The sequence below is a fragment of the Eptesicus fuscus genome, chromosome 12 (genome assembly GCF_027574615.1).
Source record: "Eptesicus fuscus isolate TK198812 chromosome 12, DD_ASM_mEF_20220401, whole genome shotgun sequence".
NCBI lineage: Eukaryota > Metazoa > Chordata > Mammalia > Chiroptera > Vespertilionidae > Eptesicus > Eptesicus fuscus.
In genome coordinates, this window is record NC_072484.1 from 65,167,855 (window position 1) to 65,186,617 (window position 18,763).

At 47.6% G+C, this 18,763-nt stretch overlaps 1 protein-coding gene across 5 annotated transcripts in view; it reads right to left on the reverse strand.

Annotated features, from left to right (window-relative positions):
- MGLL (monoglyceride lipase) overlaps positions 1-18,763 on the reverse strand; it is a 124,836-nt gene that overhangs the window by 62,265 nt on the left and 43,808 nt on the right. For all 5 annotated transcript variants that reach the window (XM_028138516.2, XM_028138529.2, XM_054723872.1 and 2 more), the window contains exon 3: positions 3,506-3,612. In XM_028138516.2, coding sequence (XP_027994317.1) covers positions 3,506-3,612 — 107 coding nt within the window. The remainder of the gene's footprint in view (positions 1-3,505; positions 3,613-18,763) is intronic.

Sequence of the window (18,763 nt, forward strand, 5' to 3'; positions counted from 1 at the left end):
GCTGCAGCAACCCCACTTCTGTTTCATGCCTCCTCCTCGCTGGGCCCTGCCCTGGATCCCGTCTCCCGAAGGTTCCAAAAGACCCCTGGTGGCCCTCGCTGCTTCCAGCAGCCACCCTCTCTCCCGGCATAAATGCCTCCACAAGCTCCAAGTGTCCAAAGGGACTTACCACAGGGCCCCGAGCTTCACCAGCAGGGGCTCCCCTCGGTTTCTGTTCCTAAACCTCAGGGTCTGCCTAACCCTCATGTGGGGATTTCTACCTGACTAGGGCATAAGCATGTGATCTGGTATATCCAGCTTTTCAATCTATGACCTCTTCTGCCTAGAATCGTGGTTCTCAGCCTTGGGTGATTTCAAAAGCCTCGATGTTCCGGCCACACCAAAACCCCAAGAAATCCATCGCTGTGGAGAGAGGGCCCCCAGGCATCAGGGTTTTTCAAGACGCCTCTCTATTTTTCAATGGGCAGCCAATGTGAGAACCGGAGCTCTCAGGGATGGGTGCCTCTCTCCACACACACCCTTTCTTCTTCTAGCAAGCTCCTACTCACCCAACAAGACCCAGCCACAGTGCCAGCCCTCCAGGCATTGGGAAAGCCCTCCAGGCATTGGGAAAATCTCTGAGGTGCTGTACCCCACCTCTGCTCCAGCCTCTCTCCACATCACTGTCTAGCTCCACCTGACTGCTACCCCTGCCCCAACCTTGGCCACCAGACTCAGAGTTCCGGTGGCCACTCTGCGGGATCCTCTCCACAAGATGAGACCTAATCGTGCCCTGTGAATGTGGACACTTACTTTACTGCTGATATTTGAGACATTTCTGGTCTGATCTATGTTGGATCACGAACTCCTTCATTCATTCAACAACCAATGGTGATGCCTCGACTCTCTGCTCAGTCCTGGGCCCCACACAGCAGATGAGAAGATGGTGGGGGTGGAGAGAGAAGCTAACACTGACACAGTAAGACAGTCTTTGTCTGCCAGGAGCTTGCTGCTTCCACCATAAAGGAATAGTTACCACTCAGGGCAACAAATACTCTAACAAAGCTCAGCACTTAATAGAGGCTGCTTGATTTTTCTGGTGAAGACAGGTCACTGGACCGTGAGGATAGCAGTTACTAAGTCCTTGCATTTCTCTTTGCATTACACCTAACCCAGGGCTAATTAGGAACTTGAACCGCTCCTTGCTGAGGATGCTAATAATAACCTTCACATCAAAACATTGTGAAAGAACATGGGGATGGATAAGATAGAAACATGATTCTGTGAGTTAGCTGTTATACCTAGAAAACATAGAAAGTAGAAATGGTTGAGAAATGCCCTCTTAAATGATAAACTTGGAGTGTAGTGTGGCAGAGGACAAGATGGCTACTAGCAATGTGCATTTTCTACTTCTTTCTTACAGAATCCTTGTTTTGTTTGGATCTGCAAATACACAGTTAACAAATTAGATTTCTCTGCCTCCCTTGCAGCTTGGGGGTAGCCATGCTGTGCAGTGCTGGCAAATGAAATGCAGCTGGAATATGCCCGGGAGCTGCAAGACATATTTGCTTTCCTCGTATGAGCCCAGCCCTTTCCTCTGTGTTGCTTCTGTGTCTCCTTCCTGCTTAGAACACGAGGAGGAGATGGCATCCCTAGGCATGAAAGCCACAAGCTGAGAACAGCCGAGCAAAACTGCAGATGGAACCTTGGGCACGGACGGCATGGTGGCAGTCTCGTGTCTCCCGCAGACTTCGAGTAGCATGAAATGTATTTGTTAAGTTACTACCTGCAGGTTTCTGTTGCATACGGTCAAACTGCCAGGACTGGTGTGTGTGCTTTGGTGCAATGACAATGGGCTCCCCTGGCTACACAGCCTCAGAATCCTCACCTCTAAAATGAGGCTGTAATATTCATTGTTATGAGAGATCAGAGATAATGTACGAAAATGCTTAGAACAGAGCCTGGTGTGCAGCTGGCACTCAATAAATGTCAGGAATCGTAATTCTCATTTCTGGCAAGCTGTTCCTGCCCATAAGGTCAACCTGTAAAATTCTAAGGTGAAAATGGAAAGCACAGTTAAATGAGATACTGAGTACCAATCTGTGTCAATCTGCCAGGCACACTGAGAAACACAGCCAGACTGACATAATAAGAGTGTCTCGAGATTCCTGTCTGAACAATAAAATTAAATCGTAAATTAATTAAACAAGATTTAACTTAAAATCTAGTTAGCATCAGATTTATAGAAACCTGTTTTTCTACAAATTGTGTTATAGAAACCAGCAACAAAGCCCTTGTTAGCAGCCGTATCTATCGTTTCATTCTAGTTTCACAGCAGCCTCTGCAGGCCTGACAGATGACCCAGCTCTGGGCAGCACCCCTGACTCCCAGCCTCAGCTTAGCTGGTTCTGCTAAGAGCCTTGGAGTCCCCCATTTGGATACACAGAACACCAGCTGGTCTGCACTGTGGCTACAGGGGGTCTCAGAGAGAACAGAGTCAAGGGGAAGAAGGCACCCCACTCTGCTGGGCCCTCTTCATGCATTATCTCACCACAGCCCTTTCTGTGTGATAGCCCTACCTTGCCCATTTGGTGGATGAGGAACTGAAGGCTTGCAATGGCTAAACAAGGTCTCCAAGATAGCACAGCGTGGAATCGCAGTCCAGTGGGGACTTGGACCCAGGTATGCTTGTGTCTGAGCCCTTGTGCTGTCTGGGGTGCAGGGTCCAGCAGCATGCTGCTGACAACGCACAGGAGTGCAGGATGACAATGTTCATTTTAAAAGCTGTTGGGCAAAGAAAGATCTATATTGGGAGCCTTCCCAGCCATGGAGCATGTCACAAAGATAATTAAGGGACTACATACTGACTTAGTCAATGAACAATACATTTTGATGGTTATTGTGGATTCTGTTACATGACAAAGAAGCAAAGACTCAGCCTGGAGACATGTGTGTATGTGTGTATATGTGTGTGTGTGTATGTGTGTGTGTGTGTGTGTGTGTGTGTGTTTGGGGTTTTCTTGTGACCAATATGGTCTTTCGAGACTTACTATTCTCCTGGTTTGAAATGCTTTCTAAAGCTCTTGTGGTTAAAACAGAGTTTAAACTGTACTGGCACTGACGCACCACATCCATTTGAAGTCCCCTGGGAGACAACCAGGGCTCATTTTGTACAGAAAGCGCTCTATAAATGTAAGAGGATTACTTGGCCTGGGGCAAGTTCTTATATAAACATATTTCCACTTTGGTTTTTCAGTGGAGTTTCCTAAGTAGTCTACATTCAATTCCAAACTCAACAGAAACCGCTGGTCAGACATGCTTTTTGTTTAGATACTATGCATTTTTTTTAACTTAGAAACATCCCATGGAGGATGTACTTTCCAAGTTTCACTGTAAGAATCAGAAGAAAATAGTTGAGGAGGAAGAAGGACGGAGATAAGGTAGACTAGACCTTTCTACACCCCCAAACTGTCAGGCACTGGCCAGAATCGTGGGCCCTGAGCCCTGTGGCCCTGGGGGTACTCACCATGGTCATGGGCGAACACCAGCAGTTGCAGTCCCACCAGCATCTGAGCCAGCTCATCATAGCGGCCACAGTGCTCCCCGGCTCCATGGGACACAAAGACGAGGCCCCTGCAGGGAAGAGAGGGGAGCTGGGTCAGGAAGGTGGTAGGTCGTGAGGCTGCAGCTCAAGCAGTCCAGAGTTTTCATGACATCACAAGTCAAAGACCAGATGGCAGACTACATGCATCAATAAGTGAGAGGGGATTGCTCTTAGAACGCTGATCGGGGTCCCACAGAATGGAGTCCAGATCCTGTGAGCTCTCAGGCAAAGTACCCATCCTTAAAGCATCATTTCTTCGCCATAAAAGAGTAATAACAGTCTCTTCCTCTGGAGAGGGGTGGTGAGGGCTACAGGTGCTAAATGATGTCAACATGCCAGACAGAGCCTGGCACATGGCAGGCCCTCCATCGGTGCTGGTTTCCTCCCTAGCCACGCTGCCCAGGTGGACCAGCCCTAAGCCAATCAGGGTGCTCTGTGATCAGGCCACAGTGACTGGCTCAGGCACAGGCACGTGGCTCAAGCCAAGCTGACTGGGTCCAATCAGAGCCGATCCCAGAGCTTTGACTGAGATGGTCAGGAGAAGGCATTTGCATTTTCCCACTAGAATGCAGCCTTGGCCTGTGGGCTAGAATGGCCCCAGCCGTCTGGCCCAAACTGAACTATGAGTTGATCCAACCGAAGAGAACCATGTAAAGGAGGGCCACCAAGTCCTATGGTATTTGAGCCCTGAATCCAGCTCGACGTGAAGCCAGCCTTCTCCCCCATCCTGCCTTTTGTTGTTGTTGAGGGCACTGGATTGCTTTGTTTCACCACGCTACATGCTTTATTCTTTGTGCAGAGCACAACGTACCAGCGTTAACCTCACTTTCCTTTGACATCTGTCCCCCTGCTCTTTTCCCAAAAATACAAGAGAAACATTTCACACCCTCTTCATCGCTCCATGGGATGCCCAGCCGCCTGGTTATACCTGCCCCCTTGACACTTCTGAGATGGGCTGATGGGAGTCCTCTCAGCCGCTGAGAGCACAGAGAGCACGGGCTGGAACCTAGTCATCATCTCCGACCCGCAAAAGGGGCTGCACCTCCTGAAGGGGAGGCCTGGCACGGTAAAACCTTTGGGAACTGCAACAGCTGCTGTATTAGCTGAGCCCACAGTTAATGCAAACGGACAAGTGAGTAAGCCAGTCATGCAAACGTTAGCCTCTCGTTACCATCAGGGTCCAACGTGGTGGAGGAGAACTTTGGGGTTTCACTAAATGTCCAACGGAATAGCACCAGGCATTGTCATCATGCCAGGAATTGCCTGTCAATAGAGTCCATCCCCCAGGCAAGACGTGGAAAAATACTTGGACTCTTACTCTACAGAAATTCTTCTGATCCAGTGGTTCTCAACGTGGGCCACACCTTGAAATCACCCAGAGAGCTTTGTAACATGCTGGGGCCGAGTCCCACCGTCAGAAGAGCCCCTGGGCTTAATGGGCCTGGGGTGGGAAAGTTCCCCAGCTCACAACCCGGGAATCGAGCCATGACCTCCCCGTTCATAGGTCGATGCTCAACCACTGAGCCATGCCGGTCAGGTCCCCAGCATGTGCAGTCGATGTGGAGAAGCACCGGCTTTTCTTTTCTTTTTTTTTTTTTTTTTTCTGTTAATCCTCACCCGAGGATATGTTCCCATTGATTTTTAGAGAAGTGGAAGGGAGGGAGAGAGACAGAGAGAAACATAGATGTGAGAGAGACACATCTGTTGGTTGTCTCCTGCATGCACCCTGACTGGGACCAGGGATGGAGCCTGTGACCCTTCAGTCCTCAGGCTGACGCTCTATCCACTGAGCCCAACTGGCCGGGGCGAGAGGCACCTGCTTTCGTCACCATATGCAACTTGGGTGACGATGCTGCTCAGATGCCACATGGAACTTGCCAGTGGCGAGAATGAAGCCATGTTGGTATGGAGACTTATAGCCACTTTGAAACCACTTATCTCCCTAAGGGACATGCTGGGTAGACCATGGGTTCTACCTGTGGAGAGGCAGAGGCCTCTGCAGCTGGCTGCTGCCATCCCTTTGGAAATGAAATAGAGTGACATGGCCATCCCACTGCAGGTGCAGAGGCTTCGGCCCCCTTCTCTGCACAGGCCTGGCAGCACCTGCAGGCTCAGACCCCTTTCCCCTCCAGACCCAGGTCAGGCATCTCCAGACACACACTCTGACCACTGGCCTCATTCTGGTCTTATGCTGCTGCTGCTGTAAGGGGTGGGGAGGCGGGGCAGTTCTCCTGAGTTCCTGGATTCATCTCTTGCCTGGCCCCTAATTCTGATTAAGTCAATCTCCCCTCCTCCTATCTACACGAGGCTTTGTTTTATAGAATCTGTTTGGCCAAGTGAAAATCAAATCATGTCACCTCTCTGCTTGAAACCCTTCAGAGACATTTTGTCTGCTGCCACAAAGCACAGCCTGAAGCTCTGTGACAATATCCTTCCTCCTCCCCCTGCTTTGGGCTCCTTGCTGATGCTCAGATATGCCAATCGGGATGTGCTAAGTATTTAAGATGTGGGAAGGAAATGATCCCTATTTGTAGTGTTTGCCAATTTCCATGGTGTAAACGTTCTCACAATGGCTGATTTCAAGCTATTACTGTGCCGTCACTGAATTTGGATTTGAGAAGAAGTGCACGCCATTGGCTCCTTGAAAGCCTGTCCAAGCCTGCTCCAACCCAGGTTGGCGAGCCCTTTCCCATCTGTAGGGGCTTCTTCTGGGGATCACCGCTCCCAACCCCATCTTTGCATGCTGACTTTGACCATCATTGAATCTCAGGCCTCTTCTGACCACTTCAGTTGAAGCAGTCTTTTCAGTACATGTCACTGTCTAAAGCAGCGGTCGCCAACCTTTTGGACCTCACAGACCACCAGTGGTCCACAGACCACCAGCTGGCGACCGCTGGTCTAAAGATACTTATCCAGTGCTGTTTTATTTTGCCTCCTAGATTGTGTTCTGTGAGGGCAGAGATCTCATCGCTCTCATTTACAACTGTATTCTCAGTTGGGAAAAATGCTGGCGCATAGAAGCTTAATAAAGATTTGTTGAGTGTCTGTATGGCCCCTCTGCCCGCTGTAGTCTCCCAGGTTGGAGCTTATGCCCTGGGGCAAGGGCCCTGGGAAGCAGGGTGGCACCAGGATTTTCCATCGCTTTGCCACCTACTGGCCAGGACACCCCCTCCCCTTGTCAGACCTCCCTGTCTCTCTCCCCACACACCTCCTGTAGGTGGAGCCACCATCTGCTTATGCCCATTCTGTGTCTAAACCTGACCAGCAGTCCCTCAGGCCCACCCTAGTCCCAGCATCTTCCAGCTCCTTCCCTAGTTGCCATCACAGCCAGCCACACCCTGAGCTCTGAGTCTTTATGCCTTGTCTCTGTGGGGACAGGGAAACCCCCTAACAAGGCTTTCTGTGGAACTTCCACATTCACGCTGGATGCTGGCCACCACTTAGGGCTTCACAGACATCATGGTTATATTTATGCTCTGAAAACATTCAGCACTAAGGAACCTAGATAATAATAATACCACAGACGCTGGGAGGCCGTGAACAGAGAGCACAGGCCAGGTGGGTGGTTTGATTCCCAGCACCACCACACGTGGCCCTGAGCAAGTCACCTGGCCGCTCTGAGCCTGCAGTAACAGCATGGCGGTGACAACGGCCCTTGGATTGAGACTGTCCAGAAATACCGACTCAAAGCTTAACACATGCCAAGTTCAGGGGACACAGAGATGGGTAAACAGCATTGTCCCCACCCGCACACAGCTGACAGCCTCATAGGAAAGACAGGTACTCAGAAAAGAATACATGACGGTGTGTGTATTGTGAGCGGTGCCATGAACACTAAGAGAGGATACCACAGGGGGCTTTACTGGGACTGGATGAATGGACTGGGAAGACCTTGAAGTATTACAGCTGAGAACTGGAGGCTGAGAGAGACAGCTACGGGTGGGAATGAGAGCAGTCTGGGTTTAGGGTCCCGCCCAGGGCAATGCAGGTGCACCCATCCCAGGCACAGAACAAAGGGCGTGGTGTCCGGAAGGCTGCTGGGAGGCAGAGGTGCCTTAGACAACCTCTGAGAGGTGAGGCCACCAGAGCCTGCGGGGCCCTGGAGGCAGCAAGAAGCTGGGAGGAGGGGTTCGCACAGAGGGTGGCGCGGAGCAGGGGAGGGACCCAGTCTGATTTTTTGAAGGCCCTCTGGCTGCTGTGGACAGAGAGGAGCGGGAAACCTGCACAGCCAGGGCGTCCTACTGTTCCTCCCCTGGCGTTCTGCAACCTCGATCAACAACAGCAGCAGAAAATGAACAGGGCATTTCTGCAGACACGGCAATACCCACAATGGTAGAAATTAGGTTGCAGAAAAGGCTAGTGAAGACCTTATTCCAGGGCCATGTTTAATGGCTGCAGCCTATTAGGAGCCAGTTGCTCTGGGAGAAGGCAGTGACTATCAGAGGGGGAGGCCTGGCCCCAGGAGCAGATGGCCTGCCTGGCATCCAGCCCTGGGAGGCAGGGCAGCTCCCATTAAGCATATGCAACCCTTTAAAGTTTAAATGAAAACGCTGCAGAATTCCTCCGAGTTTATACGCCGGGGCCTGCTTATTCATGCCCAGGTGTGACAAAGTGGAATTTCCCTTCAACCAAAACATCAATTCTCCCTTTTTTTACACTACTTATTTATTGTTGAAGCGACAATCCTTTCTGGGTCTCAGTTTGCTCACCTGCAAGATGGAGATAATCTGAACAACACCTACCGCGGAGGGCAATATGAAGTAAACGAGAAGAAGGGTACGAAACACTCGGGGTCTTGCCTGGCATAGAGAAAGCACTCTGCAACTGTCCACTATGAAGCCCTTTTCTCTGGTGACACAGGTGGCCCACGCCTGGGTTTAGGTTCCAGCCCACCCATGAACTCGTTCCTGGGTTTCCATGGGCCTCGATTTCTGTACCTGGCACCAACTCACTGGAGTTTGGGGATGAAATGTATGTAAAAATACGCTAAAGGGCTCTGTAGGTCAAGGTTGAGGCCCCTGCCTTCCCAGTCATCTGCTCTGCCTTGCTGAGCCCTCGAATGGTGAGGCCCATTCATAGACCCACAGGGTGCAGGGACCCCTGGAAGGGTGGGCAGGAAGCCAGCCAGCAGCCCCACCAGTGCCTTGAAAGACAGAGACCAGTGCTGGGAGAAGAAGTATTCACCTCCATTAAAGGGGCCCCCACCTGTTTCCCACAGGACTTTGGACTTGGTGGGACCCACTCCACACTCTAGCTGCACATCTGTAGAGTGGGGATCACAATGCCTCCCTCACAGGGCCGTCAGGAGAATTAAATGAGCACTTAGCATGGCCAGGCACTGAGTAGAGAATGTTAGCCTCCTTCCTGACTGCCTTTTTCTGAGCAATGCCAGGCTTCATTAAAGGGAGAACTGGATGCCCAACTGAAAAAAGTGTTCTGTTTATTTTACTAGGAAAAGTTTGGAAAACAGGGTTTGTTGGAGGAAACAAATGATCAGAGGGACACAGTGGATGTTCCTACCCCTACGCAGCAGCTCAGGTGGCAAGGTGGAGGGTGGGGGGCATCTGACCCAGGCAGTCCCCTAACTTTGATGATGTCCTCAAATGAAGGTGAGGGGAGGGAGTCTGCCTGCCTCCTCTGGGGACTGTATATGCTGTTATCTCTTGGTTATGTCCAAGGCACTCCACTCAGGCAGTGCATGGCCCACCTCATTATCCACATCCACTGAATTCTTACTGCCAGATTTTATGACTTTAAAATCATCAGGGCTTCCAGTCAAGATGGCAGAGTAGGCAAATGTGGTACTCGCCTCCTCCCATAATCAGATCAAAATTACAACTAAACTACAGAGCAACCATCATTGAGAACCACCTGAAATCTAGCTGAACAGAAGTCCTATATCTAAGGATATACAAAAGAAGCCACATTGAGACTGGTAGGAGGGATGCAGATGTGAAGGGGGCTGATCCCGTACCAACGTGTGGTGGTTAAAATCAGGAGAATTATTTCAGTTAGGGAGGTCCCCATTGAGGAGCAAAGGGTCAAAGCCCCACACCAGGGTTCCAGTGCTAGGAAGAGAAGTCCCCATAACTTCAGGCTGTGAAAACCAGCAGGGATTGTGGCTGAGTGAGATGGAGAGCTGCTAGAGTCCCAGGAAGTTCCTCTTAAAGGGCCTGTGCATAGACTTACTCTCTCTGAGCACCAATGCTTGGGCAGCAGCTTGAAAGACCAGGGACATACAGGAGGTCTGGAGGGGTGGCTTTCTCCCAGACAGAAGTGCAAGCAGGCATTATATTTGAGTCTCCATCAACTCCACATAGTGATTCCCTGAAACATGGCCCCACCCAACTTGCAGGCCCATCCAAGCGCAAAGCTGCTTCCAGTGGCTTTTCCATACAAATGGCCTGTCTTGGTTCATGCTTTGGACTTTTCTAAAATCTCTCAAAGGTTCACAGCCTCTAGAAAAGCAGGATCTGGCCTCAGCATACCCTGTATGTATTACTAAGTGGCTCCAAGTCTAGCATTAGCAGCAGCCAGCTTTAGTTTGCAGTTTAGGTCTCCCAGGCACCTCTAAGCCCAGCACAAGTAGCAGCCATCTGCAGATTGCTTTCTAGTTCACACCAGGTAGCCTCAGGCCGTGATGAGTTGGTGGCTAATCTTGGTCCACACCTCCTGGGAGGCCCCAGAGCCAGTGCACCTAGTGGACAGCTTCAGACCATGCCAGAGTACCACCCAGCCATCTCTACCAGTGACACACTCAAGTGGCAGGCACTAGCAATCCCCCTAAAGCAATTCTTGCTCCATGATGTCTGCCCCTGCACAGCAGCTCCTCCTGTCTAGTCACAGCAGATCCTCACAGCCAGTTGGCTTGGGGTCAATCTCTCCCACTGACATGCCAACAGCAGTCAAGGCTCAACTACAACAGGAGGGTGCACACAGCCGGCATGGGGATGCCCCTGAAGCACCCAGCTTGGCTGACTTTGGAGGCTGAACCCTACAGGACACCTACTGTAGAAGGCCACTCTACCAAGATGGGGTGATATAGCAGATCTACCTAATATATAGAAACAAACACAGGGAAGTAGTCAAAATGGAGAGACAACATGTCCCAAATGAAAGAACAGAAAAAGAACTAAACAAAATGGAGACAAGCAATCTACCAGATGCAGACTTCAAAAAACTGGTTATAAGTTTGCTCAATGAACTAAGAGTAGATGAACTCGGTAAGAACTTTAACAAAGAGTGGGAAGCATAAAAATGAAGATGGAAAACATAAAAAAAAAAAACAGTCAGAAATGAAGAATACATTACAGGAAGTCAACAGTAGATTAGATGAAGCAAAGGATCAAATCAGCTATTTGGAAGATAAGGTAGAATAAAATGCCCAATCGGAAGAGCAAAAAGAAAAAAAAAATAATAATTTTTTTAAAAAGAGGCTAATTTACAGGGCCTCTGGAACAACATCAAGTGTAACAACATCTGCATCATGGAGGTTTCAGAAGGAAAAGAGAGAGATCAAGGAATTGAAAACCTATTTTAAAATATAATGAAGGACAACTTCTCTAAAATGGTGAAGAAAACAGATATACAAGCACAGAATGTCTCAAACAAGATGAACCCAAAAGAGGCCAACACCAAGACACATCATAATTTAAATGCTAAAGGTTAAAGACAAACAGAGAATCCTTAACGGCAGCAAGAAAAAAGCTGTTAGTTATCTATAAGGGAACTACCTACACTGCCAGCTGACTTCTCAACAGAAATTTTACAGACCAAAAGGGATTGGCATGAAAAATTCAAAGTGATAAAAAGTTAGTACCTACAACCAAGATTAGACTATCAGCAAAGGTATCATTTAGAATAGATGGACAGGTAAAGAGCTTCCTAGACAAGAAAAAAACTAAAGGAGTTCATCACTACCAAATCATTACATGAAATGTTGAAGAGTCTTCTTTAAGTAGACAAAGGAAAAAATGATAAAAAAATAAAAACCACCATGAATAATAAAATGGCAATGTCCTAGCTGGTTTAGCTCAGTGGATAGAGATCAGCCTGCAGACTCAAGGGTCCTGGGTTCGATTCCAGTCAAAGGCACATGCTCGGGTTGCAGGCTCAATCCCTGGTCGGGGCGGGGGCATGCAGGAGGCAGCCAATCAATGATTCTCATCATTCATGTTTCTATCTCTCTCTCCCTCTCCCTTCCTCCCTGAAATCAATAAAATATATTTTAAAAAATAAAAATGAAATGGCAATAAATACATATCTATCAACAATTACTTCAAATGCAAATGGATTAAATGCTCCAATCAAAAGATATCAGTGACTGAATGGATAAGAAAACAAGACCCTTATATAGGCTGTCTACAAGAGACTCAGTTCAGATCAAAATACACACACAGACTGAAAGTAAAGGGGTAAAAAAGATATTTCATGAAAATAAAAGCTGAGCCATCAATACTTATACCAGACAAAATAGACTTTAAAACAAAGGCTAAAACAAGAGACAAAGAAGGACCCAGCAATTCCACTTCTGGGTATTTATCCAAAGAAATCCAAAACACTCATTCGAAAAGATATATGCATCCTTGTGTTCATTACAGCATTATTTACAACAGCCAAGATATGGAAGCAACCTAAGTGCTCATCAATAGATGAATGCATAAAGAAGAAGTGGAGCCTATATACAATAGAATATGACTCAGCCATAAAAAAGAATGAAATCTTGCATCTGCAACAACATGGATGGACCTATGGGGTATTGTGCTGAGTGAAATGCCAGACAGAGAAAGACAAATGGCATATTCTTTCACTTATATATGGAATCTGAAAAACAAAACAAACGAACAAGAACAGAAAGAGGCTCACAGAAGCAGAGAACATTTTGACGGTAGCCAGATGGAAGGGTGTCTGGGGGGCTGGGTGAAAAAGATGAAGGGATTCAGAAGCACAAATCAGTAATTACAGAACAGTCCCGGGGATGTAAAGTACAGCATAAGGAATAGAGTCACTAATATTGTAACAACTATGTAGGGTACCAGATGGGTTTTCTTTTTTTTAAAAAAAAATACATAAAAAGGAGATGTTCCTCGTGATAGGTAGTTTGAGGTCATGGTTTTTTTGAGGAAAAATATTTAAGTCAGATTTAACAATAATTTCCATTAGGCTATTTACAGTTGGGAAAATTAATTGACATGTCATCTGTTTAATTATTGTTTGTTAACCTTAATTAAAATGTTAACAGAGTAAAAAAAAAAAAAATCAATGGGCATGAGTGGGACCATGAGGCTGAGTTGAACCCCTTTCCCATAACTAAAGCCAGAGCATGGCGGGCTCTGTTGGAATCCAAATTTAACTGTTTCCCCTCCTCTTTCAGAGTCCGGGGATGACTGTTCCTCCCTCTCTGGCAGGGTTCCCACAGCACGAGTAGCATGTGGCAGGGACAGAAATAGAACAAAACTCCTAAAGGGGTCTAACATTTCATAGAGGGAACTAGAAATAGAGTTCTCATTTGTAAAACAGATCAATAACGCTGATCTCCCCGGCTCTTTGTGAGCACCGATTGAGAGAATTTATGGAAAAGAAGCCAGCAGGATGCTTGCTGCAGAGTCAGGCACTACAGAATGGCAGCTGATACTTACTTTGGCCACATACTGGTCTAAGTGTGTTATGCGCTAACTCATTTAACCCTCACGACCACCTCACTGGGTGGATGCTGCTATTTCTCCCATTTTACAGATGAGAAAAGTGAGGCCCAGAGAGGCTCAATAGCTTGCGTGCAATCACACAGATAGTAGGTTTTGAACCCACCAGGATTAGAGCCGATTAGGCTGACTCTCAAGATTGTACTCTTACCACTCTGTGATTACACGATAAGAGGAAGTAAGATACCATGTAGGCATGTCACAGTGAGTGGTCAGGTGGTGTCCCACAGCCCCCTTGCCCCGACCAGCTTATCCTCTGGCCTCCTGCACCCGCCACCCGTTCTTTGAACTCTGAAGTCTTTCCCAGCTTCTAGGCTGAGTTAGCTGCTCCGCGATGGGGCCTGGTAACACTTTGTTCACATCAGGACTCATCATAATCTAGTGTAAGTAGACCGTGAGTTCTTTGGGAACAAGGACCATGTTTTATTTATCCATCCTGGTACCCTGTCCCTAGCAGATGGAACGGCCTTTGTTCCATGAATGTTGAATGAATGAATGTGGCTCAGAGAAGGCAGAGACAACCATGGGCTAGAACAGCCAGGGAAGCATTCCTGGAGGCCGGGAGACCTCTCCTGCAGCTCCTCCAACGATTTTGAATGCACCTGACTCATTAAATCCCCTTTCACTTCGCCTGGCTAGAGAGGTTTCTATAGTCTGCAATTGACACAGATGCTTCAATGGAGAGGTCCAAGTGGCCATTGGGTCCACAGAAAGAAGAGAATGAGGACAGGTGAGGAGGCTCTGAAAATGATGGTCAAGGTGAGGGAGTTGGAGAGATGCCATGTGGACTCATGAGGTGGCTGGGAAAAGGCTTGACATGTGAGGGAGCAAAGCTCAGCTGGGGAAGAGGCCCCAGATGCAGGAGTAAAATGATTGATTACATCCTCCAGGGGGTCAGAAGTGCTGAAGGCTTCTGGACCAGGATGTGACAGGCAAAGACACATCTATGGCTGGAAGGAAAATTCAAGATTCAGGAACACAATGGAAATTAGATTAATTATCTCTGAAACCCAACCCACTCTTAGTTCTCTTGTTAAAAGGCAGATCTTCAATACAGGCATTTTCCAAGGAGAAAACAAAATTATAATAATTTCTAAAAGGCCACAGGGAAAGCATTCTTCCATTTAGTGCACCGTTCAGAATGTGCACAACCAAAACCCAGAACAGTTTTGTATCCAGTACATTTAAATGCTGCTGTCCACCCCAAATGGTATATTTTTATTATCAAAAAGAACATTATAAAACAGAAGACGTTGGCTAGGCCAAGATAAGACATCCAGTTAAGATCATTAAAAGTAGATATACTGTAGATATACAGCAGGGTGAGGCCCCGATCCTCCAAACCGCCAGATATTCCCTTCCTCACTGGAGAGCACTGCTGGGTCCCTAAAGTGCAGGCTTAGGGTGTGGCAGGCCAGCACCAGGTGAGGCCCACCTTCCTGTTCCTTTCGATGAAGCACATGCCCCATCCCCATCCCCACCCCCAAATTAGGAGCTTGCTTCCAGATCATTTGAAAGATCAGAATCCTACAAGAGTCTGAAAGCTCATCCTGTACACCCCACCTGCCCCAGGAACCAGAGAGCTGTTCTTCGCCCCTTCCCTTCTTGTTTCTTTTTGTCTGAGCGCTCCTATTTTAAAACACTCAGAAGTATCTGCAGCCTCCAGGAAAACCACAGCTCAGCCACAGTTCAGAGGTTACATCCTGATTATTCTACACAGCTGCATTTTGTTAATTTTGTGTTTATTTCTTAGCTAAAGGGGAGAGATTCTTATTTGTTGAGCTAGGGACTTTACATATGTTATGCTATTGAATGAGCTCCTTGATTATCACACCCAGGACCCCGACCCCGGGACCAGGATCAGGACACTCAAATGCCAGTGGGGGTCAATTATCCCAGTGCTGAACTCTGGAGGCCAGGAGCTTCTTCCTCACCTTTTATGGAAATTCTTTATGCTGCAACAGGCTCTGTTTGCTTTTGTTCTATCCACATGGGAAGGAGGAGTATGGGCCCCTCTCCTTTCGCATGCGTGATGCCAGCCCCTGGAGGCCACTCACTAGGTCCACATCTATGTATCTGTGTCTCTCTCTATGGACATCTATGGTTATCTATTGGCTTAAAGATACTTGTGTTAAATCCACCTGTTCACTTTATTTTTATCTCGTAAACTAGTAATATAGCAGAGAAACATGGCCACAGTCCATAAATGTGTGTAAGATTTGATGGAAAGCGGTTCGAGAAAACCTGGAGCAACGGAAAAGGGGCAAGCTTTAAAAATCAGCTCTGCCTGGGTTTGAGCTCTACCTTTGACAGTTGATAAAGTCACTCACAGTATAAGAGTCACAACACATGTATAAGAGGAAAAACAACCCCTGCCATGCAGAGGTGTTTTACAACAATATTCTCACCGTGTCCACTATCACACCTGCCATACTTTGTACCCTTCTGTGCATGTCAGGATTGTATAAGTCAAGCCACGTGGGCACACACAAAGGATGCTTGCACAACCATTTGGTTACATGGCAGGTCATCTCCTGGTCTTCTGGCCTGTGCATTTGGGTTTTTATATATCTGGCTCACATAAAGCAGATATTTCTGGGTCAAAAATGAACTGGACCTGATCCTACCCAGGGTCATGACTTGAAATATTTTTACGGGGAGCAGGGATGATGATTGCTGGCTTACCTACCCCGAAGGAACGCGCCACTCCCCCGGCTCTGAGCCAAATGGAGCTCTTCCCAGCTCCAACCTGGTAACTGAGGCGGCTCCAAGCAGAGAGACACACGAGCAGAGTGGAGCCAGGTGTGTGGCAGGATGACAGCCGCCCTGGACCTCGGCTGGCTCAGCAGCTCTCGGTGCCCCAGTTGGGTCTCAGTCTGCAACCCACGTGTGTTTACGGAGAAGGAGAGAGAGCCGGGTTTGGCAGAATTGCACAAATTGGACAGTTTCAAAACCCCACTGAGCATAACTCCGAATAAACCAGTTTTTAAAACATTGGAAAAATAGGTAACGTGTGTGTATGTAGGTTATAACGTAAATATAATCTTATTTTTAACATTTTAACAACATGTGTTGAGTGCCTCTGTGCCAGGTGCTGGGCGAAGCGCTCTATATGCACAGTGTCATCCTCCCAGTTGGAAAAGGTCTAGAGCAGGGGTCCTCAAACTTTTTAAATAGGGGGCCAGTTCACTGTCCCTCAGACCATTGGAGGGCTGGACTATAGTTTAAAAAAAAACTATGAACAAATTCCTATGCACACTGCACATATCTTATTTTGAAGTAAAAAAACAAAACGGCAAAAACCCACTTGTGGTCCGCGGGCCATAGTTTGAGGACGCCTGGTCTAGATCCATGGGATCTTTCCAGATGTCAGTTCATTCCCTCTTCATAAGTGCCCGTTCTTACTTTACAGGAGCCAAGTCTTCCTGGCCTGTGCTGGAAGCTATTGGACAGTTTGTAAATTTCTTGCGGCAACGCTATCTCAGAAGATGTTTTACGACTCCTCAGAAGCATGACCTGTTGTGGAGTTGCTAAGCCTTTTAGATTTCCAGTGATTCTTCACCTAATTCTCTCACCTTTTCTGAAGAAGGTCAAGATCTGTCCAGTATTAGAAACTGGGACGTGGCTGTGAAGGCGCCTGCCCAAACCTTTCAGCCCAGATGAGGCAGAGGGGTTAGCACTGCTCTAAGCAGCTACTAAGAATTACACTGAGGAGGAGTAATAAATGTTCCTGGTGAATTTAAGAAGTAAAAAAAATGCATGCCACCAACTCTCCAGACGTATATAATATTTTAAAAATTCACACCGCCATGCCCACACACATAACTTACGTATGTTTGAAAAGGAATGTGGGTCATTTTGAAAAATGGAAAAATACAGATGAGCATAAAGAAAACTGAAATCCATCCATAATCTCACCACCCAGTGATAACCATTATAAACATTATGGTATATTTCCCTTCAGGTTCTTCCCTTCCATATATATATTAAAATTTGTCTGTAATTATTTTAGTTTAATTAAAGGTTATAATTACAAATTATGATTGTTATTACAATTTCTAATTGTAACCACACCCTACGTTTCATTTGGGATCCTGCTTTTGATTCCCTAACATCTTTCCATGAACATTTCCCCCGGGCAGAGCACCGCCACCTACTTGCAGAGCTGCTGTGAGAGTGAATGGGGAGGATGTCTGCACAGGGGACGTGTCTAGGAAATGGGTAGATGGTGGAATGCAGCCCACCATCCCACTCCTGAGCTCAAAGCAGGCATTACTAATCAATCACATCTCCCTGTTCTGCAGAACCCCAGGAGGTCTCCGAGCCTTTTCCAGCACCACACTCTCGACAGCCACATACATTCCTGCACTGGACCCTGGTTTTGAAAGGCTACTTCTGAGAAGCTTTGATCCCCAATTTCCTTATAGGACAATGTCTCCACTTCCTGTAGCATCAAGCTTCTTGCACTCAATGAATCTGCAGTTGGACCTTTAACATTTCATTTCGCTCGGGCCTTCACTAGAAAGCACCGTGAGGTAACAGTATATTCAGGTGGCCAAAATCAGGGTCTGGCTTCAAAAATGTAGTTAGGAATCTAGTCGATGAGAGACCTCCCTGCTGCACAATAGTGACAGGGCAGAATTTCGTTTGAGACCCGTCCATCTTGATTCCTGTGCCATCAGAAACTGTTACCACACAACTCTCAGAACAGCGATATGCTGAAGCCAATGGTGCCCCATGGTAAGTGGCACAAGATGTCTGGAGTCATCCCATCTTTTGAGCGCCAAACCTCTGTAAAGCCTGCCTGGTGTAAGGATAATTAGGTTCCAAAGTGGGCCTGCCCTGAAGTTATTCAACTAGAAAATTATAAGCCACAGCAAAGATGTATTTCCACATAAGTATGCAAAAGCAAATCCAGCATCAACCAGCTTGAAACAGAGGGGTAGACAGTTTGATGCTAACATCTTCCTTTGGGCATTTATTGCATTCCCCCTGGGCCACCTGGATGCCTGCCATATCGAGAGGTTCTGGAAGGCGATGTCTTACCCACTCTGCAGGGACTCATGGGAGCCTGTGGCTGAATGGTGTGCCTGCCGTCAAGGCTGGCAGGATCGAAGAAGGTGACGCCACACTGCCATCAGGCACATGCCACACACACATGCCTGTTGCCATGGGCTGCATGATCACGCCAGCATTGCCTCCCACCTACTGTCCTTGTTGTTTCTCCGCAGAGGACATGTCCCGGGACTGCTCTCCACTCAGCTTCTGAACATTCCTTCCTGGGTCTCTGCAGCCTCTCCTTTGCTGGCTGCGTTCCCTCCTCCCTTCCACGTGGCTGTCCCCAAAAAGACTGGGCACAGCGGAACAAGGCTGAGCCTCCTCCCAGCTCACTTTTTTCAGGCAATGAAAAAATGTCTCCAAGATGCACAAGAGTGCATGTCTCCTACGTAATATTTCCTCTCGTCCTTTCAAGATTCAA